At 39.0% G+C, this 8,092-nt stretch overlaps 1 protein-coding gene across 1 annotated transcript; it reads left to right on the top strand.

The window, feature by feature from the left end:
- The first annotated feature begins 977 nt into the window (after nucleotides 1-977).
- Nucleotides 978-4,022, top strand: LOC116202240 (ER lumen protein-retaining receptor A). The gene is made up of 6 exons (XM_031533701.1): nucleotides 978-1,188; nucleotides 1,590-1,855; nucleotides 2,648-2,763; nucleotides 3,241-3,314; nucleotides 3,402-3,465; nucleotides 3,556-4,022. Exons 1-6 carry the CDS (start codon nucleotides 1,098-1,100, stop codon nucleotides 3,590-3,592), a joined length of 648 nt encoding a protein of 215 aa, XP_031389561.1. The 5' UTR covers nucleotides 978-1,097; the 3' UTR covers nucleotides 3,593-4,022.
- Nucleotides 4,023-8,092: the final 4,070 nt, after the last annotated feature.

The following is an 8,092-nucleotide window of genomic DNA, read 5'->3' as shown; positions in this document are numbered from 1 at the left end:
GTCGGGTTTCTGTATCTCTGAGACAACGAAAGAAAGAGAGGATGCATCGAGTAATTGGGATCTTGGACTTGGAGGCAAAAGACTGGACTTCAGATGGGTTAGTTGAAGAATAATTGCTTGATCTTATTAATCTTGACTGACTAGTTGCATAAGTCGTAAAAGGACAAAGGAAACGTAAACGAGAGAGACGAATATTCATCAAACCACTCCTTAACATTAGTAGGCTCTTCATTTGTTTGATTTGGAAATCCATGGTCATAATTGACTTGGGTGTCTGCCAACTCATGCCCTAATTGACTTTGATTGTTTCCGACGAAGAGATCGAGCCGCCTCCCTCCTGGCACCAAATCCGTCCTAGGATTCGAGCTAAGGCCAAGAGAGACCCGGAGCCTCGAGCTTGGTTGTAAGGTAAATTGATTCTAGAGAACTTTCAGGTAGCACTTTTTAGTAATGGTCACGCAGTATCACGCTCTAACCTAATTTAGGGCATGAAAAAGCCCGAAACTAAGCGCCCCGGGGCCCAAATTGACTTGGACAAGCCGATCATCCCTTGGCATGGTTTCGGCCTCGCCTTATGGCAATGACAGCCAGTGGACAATGGTGATGGTGGTGGCGGTGTTGTCCGGCTATACGAGCAGTGATCACGGCTGCCAGAGATTGCTACGAAGAACCCCATACGCTTTTCCTTTCGGGAAGTCATTTGCACGATGCAAGTGGAGCGCAACAATTTGTGTGAGAGCAATTGTACGAGGCCCGGTCCGGCCCAATAATCCCGACCATATCTAATTCAAGCCCGTTTGGTTGAGCTGATGCTGATTCCGATCATTACCATTGATGGCTCACTGGGACCAACGTAGACGCGCATGCAGAGGATAGCTCCCCACGTTCCCCGTGAGCGCGGTGGGCCCAAATTCCGTTCCCGTCCGCCACGTCAGCGTCTCTAGGGTCGCAGCGAAACAAACACGAAAGCAGAGGAAGTCGGATTTTCAGTCCCTTTCCGTTTCCGTTCCCATTTCTTCCTTTCCTTTCTTTTCACCATCCTCTCTCTCTCTCGCCGGAAGTTGAGGAAAAGCGGTGGCGTTTCGATCTCCGGAGCCATGAATATATTCAGATTCGCCGGTGATATGACCCATTTGATCAGTATCGTGGTCCTCCTCCTCAAAATCTACGCCACCAAATCATGTTCAGGTGACTTCTCGTGCTTCATTTCATTGCTTCGATCTGTGCATTTTGATGTCAGAGCGTATTGTCGGAGTTTCGCTGTCAATTCGTTTGCTGGAGTTAAAATATTCGGCCTCTGATTGCTCGATTTCGCTTGCCAGCTGCAATTAGGTCTATGTGTTCGCTATCTTGGATGATAAGCCTCTGGAGAAATTACTTTTCAGCTCAATTGATTGATCATTCAATGCTAGGGTTTCTGGTTAGTTTGTTCATTCTTGAAATGAAGGAAGGAATAATGTCTGTTTGGCATCTCTTTTTAGATAAAATAGATTGAGCTGATTGGAGATTAGGCTTATGTGGAGGAGGATAGCTTATGGTTATGGTCTCTCCCTCATTTGATATAATTTTTTTTTTAACGCTGTTGACAGGCATTTCACTGAAGACTCAGGAGCTGTATGTGATCGTCTTTCTGGCTCGGTACTTGGATCTGTTCACTGATTTCATCTCGGTTTATAACACCGTGATGAAGTTGGTATTTATTGGGAGCTCTCTAGCGATTGTGTGGTGCATGCGGATGCATCGGGCTGTGAAGCGTACCTACGACAAGGAGCTTGACACGTTCCGGCATTATTTCCTTGTCCTGGGTTCCTTTGTATTGGCACTTCTTTTGCATGAGAAGTTTACGTTTCAAGAGGTAACTACTTTTCCACTTTTTTTTTTCCTCTCTCTATCTGGCATATTTTATCTGCAGTTTTCTTCCAATTTGTTATATGTGACTTAATATGTCGTGCTGCATACTGGAAATATCTCGAAATGTCAAGCGGTAAAGATTTTTTTAATCTGTAATTTTATTAGTGTAACTAGCCTCTCCTAGAATCTGGGAGAGGCAGCTTTGCTAGCCCTCCTTTTTTCTGGGAGAGGAATATATCTTAGAATCTTTTGTAATTCCACTGAAATGGTCAGACCATAACGGTCCTGAAACATTTAATAATGTTCGGCTGAGTTAATATGGTTTTGGTTTTGATTATACTCATGGAATTATAAATTCTTTCTGGAATTTAAATATTTTTGTTTATGACATGATTGGCAGAAACCAAATGACATTGTTGTCTTAAAATTTTTTAACCGAGGCCTGTTTCTGTCCTGAAAGCCAGGTTGTTTGACCTCATGCCTTGTTCCTGTTGTCTTAATGTCACAGAGAAATCAATGATATTGTATAATCACCAGTCTCCTCCTCAAGGAAGGAGCAAGACAAAAATGAAGTATTTGATAGTCGCTAGACATTTTATTTTATAAAAAGATTAAACCAATTCGTACAAGTTCCTTGAGTTTCTTATAGGTTACTTATGAGTTACGAATGTCACCATTCTGATGCTTATATGTATTTACATGACAACATTGCGGTAATATTCGTTTTCTTTTAGATAGTTGAACCATGAGATTAAAGCTTATTGATTGTTCTTCCTTCTGTTTAAACTCTTCGCAGATATTCTGGGCATTTTCAATATACTTGGAAGCTGTTGCAATTCTTCCTCAGCTAGTTATGCTGCAACGAAGCGGAAATGTGGATAACTTGACAGGGCAATATGTGTTCTTTCTTGGGTGAGTACGCTTTCCTTTGATATATACTCTATTAAGAGAAACGCATCTTAGGTCCATCATCGTTGAGTTTCTATGTTGATCCTACTGATCCTGGGACATTTTAATGGGTCCATATCTGTACATCCTCCTCCTCCCTCCCTGACTTCTTTTTTTCCTCCATTTTATTTTGTTCTTTTTTACTGGGGATAGTGACCTGCTGATTTTCATAATAATCTGAAAATACATGGATGGATTAGATCTGAATCTTTAAAAAGTGAACTATGCAAAATGGCCTTGGTTCAATATTTGGCTCAACGGTAGCTTCAGGTACTTGCTATGCACTAGTAGAAATACAAGCACATCTGCAATTATCACCTGCTGCTAGACTTTTGTTCTTTATTTGTTTCTGTGAGAGGCTGTTTTTGCCTTTCCTCTGTATGCTGTTATATATCTCTATAGACTTGTATGCCTAAGAGAACACTATCCTGTTCCCTGCAGGGCTTATCGCGCTTTTTACATCCTCAACTGGATTTACCGCTTCTTCACGGAGCCACACTTCAGTCGATGGATTGGTGAGTATCCCAGGTTTTATGCTGGACTTTTGTCGTAGAAATTCATAGTTATAGTTGTTCTGACTGTTTATTCTTTCTTTCTATCAGCTTGTTTGTCTGGGCTTGTCCAAACCGCTTTCTATGCAGATTTCTTCTACTACTACTTTATCAGGTAATCAAGAGCTGGACATTTACCCAAAGCAGGATCTTCCAATATGTCATCTCCATATCTCATTATACGAGTTTGATTTTCCTGCTGCAGTTGGAAAAACAATGCAAAGCTTCAGCTACCAGCTTAAGCTGATCCGGAGTTTGCTTTTAGCATTGGAATTCCGTGACTAAACACTCAGCATTCAAGCACTTGTGTAGCTGTCTTGTAGCTGATGAGCAACATGCTAGCTGACCAATTCGTGCAGGAGAAAGCATACAGGTTTCCGTGATTGAAGCGGATTATCCCTACTCTTGGTGGGGTATCAGGGGAAGTTATATTGGTGGAGATGACTGTATTAGGCCTGTAGAGTTAGATTCAATCATCCGTTTTTGACAAACTGATCCATTTTGTGAGTCTCTTGATCTTCGGATTACTTGTAAAGATACCACAGGAGGGCGTGAACAAATCATGGGTAAGTTTGATGAAAGACCATTCTTGGAAATATTTTTGGCTTGTTCAAGATGGCATTAAGTGAAACCATGTTTGATCAAAATAATTCTTGGAAATATTCTTGGATTTGCTATTGCTGCTTTCGATTCATTCCTTAGTTGTTCGTTGTGTTTGGTTGGTCAAGGAAAGGAGACCCTTTTGTATGCACTTTCAATGGATCTCTCTAATAATCATGGTACACAAAAGGCTGCTGCGGGGACAAAAATCAAAATATGTTCGAGGGAGTATATGCATCAGCCCATCGGGCATCTCCTTCGTTTTTCCTCGTTTCTCATTCTTGGCCTATCTCAACTAATTTTTAAGCACTTACCAGGTTAATCTTTCATCAAATACGTACCACCATTGTCACAACCCATACTAATCGATATATGCATCTTCACGCAAGTCAGCATATATCACGCAAGTTCCGACTTGAAGTTCCAGCATTGAAGAGGGCTAATACGCGCACGTTTCCATTCGCGTTCAACACACCAAGGAAAAGGAAACGCGGCCATTGATAGACATTCGACAATAGAGGGGTCTCGGGGAGAAATTCTGTCCCTTAAAAAAGGATCACTTGATGAGCCTTATACATCGCTAAAAACATCATGAAAATAATATTCTCATTATAAATTTACTTTACAAAAATTTGATCTGGTATAATATTATAAGTCGTGTATCCCTTCATGGGATGGTAGAAGCGTCTGCGGGCTGAAAAGCTAAAATTGGCTGCTGGGAGGGACTGGACTCAAAGTTGTGATTTCTCATCTTTTGCATTGCTGATTTCAATAATATCAATCAATGAATGTATCCATTGATTTCACAATAACATCCGACGATGGGGAGTATGGTGTCACAATAACACAATCTCGTGTTAGAATTTCCCAGAATGTATGTATGGTTTCAACTTCCTCAAAAATGTGGTGCTATTGCTCATTCCTACATGTAACTTCAGGGATAATTACTGCAGCGATACAAAAAGTTTGCCCGATGTAATGTTTTGGTACATAAGGAATTTTCCGTTGCAATTTGATACAAGACGTTCGAATTTGTTTCTATTAATTGCATTCCGTCATCTGCCCCTCTAATGTCGTCACCACTTGCTGACATGGCAGATGACGCGACTTGCAGCATCCGATGCGTCACTAACCATACAATATAAAAGATTCATTATTTTAATTAAAATTAAATTAACTAAAATTAAATTAAAAACAAATAAAATTTTCATTAAAAAAAGAAATTTCAAAGAAACAGCAAATAGCAAGATGGAGAAGGGGAGAGGGGGCTCTGACGATTGATGAGCTGTGGGAACGAGCTTCCAATCACAATGAGCCATGGCAGAGAGTTTTTTATTTTTGTAATTTCATTTTACTTTTTAAAATTAAAAAATATTTTTTTTTATTTTATAGTCTGCACCACGTCAGATGCGGTTGGACACGTCATCTGTCATGACAAGTAGTGGTGACGGCGTTAGAGAGGCAAATAACCAAGTGCAATTCATTGTAAGAAATTCGAACATTTTGTACCAAATTGTTCCCAAAAAAATCTTTTTATACCAAAGTGTTAAATTGTGCAACCTTTTTGTACCCCTAGAGTAATTAACCCTACAACTTCAACCCCATGTTAAATTTTCATAGCTTTTCAGGGAAATGCCTTCTGATTCTATATCGACCTGCTGTAGTTGCATGGATTTTTTTTGCTTGAAGATGGATATTCATTAATAATAATAAAGCATCAAAATTTGAATAGGCCATGTTGCATCTCTTCCTCTCTGAAGCGAATTGCCAGAGGGATGGATGAGATGTCAATGGGATCATTCAAATTACAAGAACCAGCCCAATGGGCAATGTTGTGGGCAAGGTAGTTATAAACCCGAGGGATTCATATAGGAGTCCAGTTGTTAAAGAAAGAAAGATCAAATAGCATGATAGAGATAATAGCAGATAGTTCAAGCAGAAGTTGATGAGGAGACATTAAGCTGTCGATGTAAGTCCTTGCAATCGCCGAGTAGAAGCAAGCTGTGGAGTCCAACTTGTTGAGCACAACGGATGGCATTGAGAGCAGCTTCTGCTTCCCCTGTAAGGGGTCGATAGCAATTGAGTAGAAAGCCCAAGCGAACTTGATGGTGCCTTTGTTGTTGGTGCAAACCACTAAGAGGTAAGAATGCTGCTAAAAGATTACAACATCGAAGCTGACTTGTAATGTAGGCTTGGTGGCAGCCTTATGGGTGAATTGAGTGATGGAATGATGGAGCCAAACTTTATCATATTCCCTGCGTCTCCTCTATATTGTAGTTGCCGAGTCGAAGGGGTAGAGAGTGCTCGAATCCAGTCTTGTGGTGTTGCGAAGCTGCTATAAGAAGTCCATATAAACCACCCCTGAAGGATGAACTTGTGATGAATATTTTGAGAAATTTTAAGAGATGGATCAATTCTTGTGATGAGTTTAATCCATTACACCATGTCTATTGGGCCAAGATTAGAAATTCTAGTGCCCAAAGTTGAGGAGAGAATGAACAATGTAGTTGCATGGATTATATTACTGGAATATGCTGAGTAAATATGAGAAGAAAAAACTAGTAATTATACTAACAAGAGTTGATCGCTTATTTTTCTTAAATAAAATATCGAATGCGAGTTTATGAATGGAGAAAACCCTTGATTGGGGTAACTTAACCTCTTAATGGATTAATCCGATTCGAATTGATTAGTTGGAGTCCATACCCAGGTATAACCGAAAAATATAGTAATGATTCTATAGAGCATAATTAATTTGCCACTCATGTGCCCAACAGGCAAATGATGCATGCGCTACGTTAATAATCTCGCAAGCTTTGGGTTTTCTTCAGTTCAAAGCATATATACATACACACACACATATATAAATGGATTACAGTGGCCAGTTTGTACTCAAGTAAGTCATTTCCTTCTCAAAGAAGCTCACGTTGTGGTGTTGAGTATACTTATATATATTTTAATTGTCATGTAATCTCTTTCTGCATATTTCTTAATTAATTTGAGTGAAGACCTTCATAATCACTTAATTTTCATTGAGGGAGAGGGAAAACGAAAACGATGAACGTGTCGCGTCGATTCTGGGTAGACTTCTTGTTAAAGTTTTATTTGGTATGACATGTAGATGGACATCATTAGCGTGTCAGACCTACCGATAACTATCATTTGCTAATCTCGTCTTGGCTGCATATATCTTGTCTGTTCGATACAATATCGACGCTTCGTGCTTTAAAAGCTGGCTGCATATATCGTCGGCATATATGCGTATCATATGGCTGAATAAAAGTTTGGCAGTATATATTCTCACTTTTTGCTTTTGCTGATTTTGGCTGCATATATGTGTGTGTGTGTATATACATATATTAATTTGTGGCTTAGCATGCAAAATTTCCTGTCCTACCAATTTTCTTTTTTCTTTTTTTTTTTGGGGCAAATTCCAGTCTGCCCTTTAGATCTAAACAATTTTAATTTATAATCTAAACCAAATGGCAGTTTTTTTTATCAATTTTTACGTAGAAAAGTAATTGGGTGTGATACGTTTTTGTATTATATGATCAAATTTTTTTATTAAAATTTCACCTCCTTCGTATGAAGATGAAAGGGATGTATGCAAGATTTGGATAAGAGGGTGAGTCCTTATGGAGACTTGTAACATAAGTTTTTTTTTTCCTTATCAAAAATCGAAAAAAACAATGATTTTTCTAATAACATTAAAATTTTATAGGGACAATTGCTATGTTTAGCCCCCTCAATCCATTTCTAGAAATGGAGAACATTCATAAACAAATGTGCTTATTATATCATTCCAAACCCTCTGGCCATCATGATTGTGTAGGCCGATTATACTATGGAGAACCCTAAACTTTAGACATAATCAACTTTAGTTGAGGATTTGAGTAATTCTTGCATGTCTATATATATATATGTAGCCATCGGATTTCTATTTTATTTATTTATTTACTCCAATAAAAAGCATGCTGGTAAAGAAAGAGAGGGGAATACCAACGTGGATTAGATTAAGTGGTTTGACACTTATTCTCATTAATTAAGGTTTTTGGTTCAAATTGTAATAATAGAGAAATCCATGCTAAGCTTCACCCTTAGTGGATTAATTCAATTCGAACTTAATTAGTTGGGATTTATTG

The sequence above is a fragment of the Punica granatum genome, chromosome 4 (genome assembly GCF_007655135.1).
Source record: "Punica granatum isolate Tunisia-2019 chromosome 4, ASM765513v2, whole genome shotgun sequence".
NCBI lineage: Eukaryota > Viridiplantae > Streptophyta > Magnoliopsida > Myrtales > Lythraceae > Punica > Punica granatum.
This window is presented reverse-complemented; position numbering and strand designations above follow the sequence as displayed.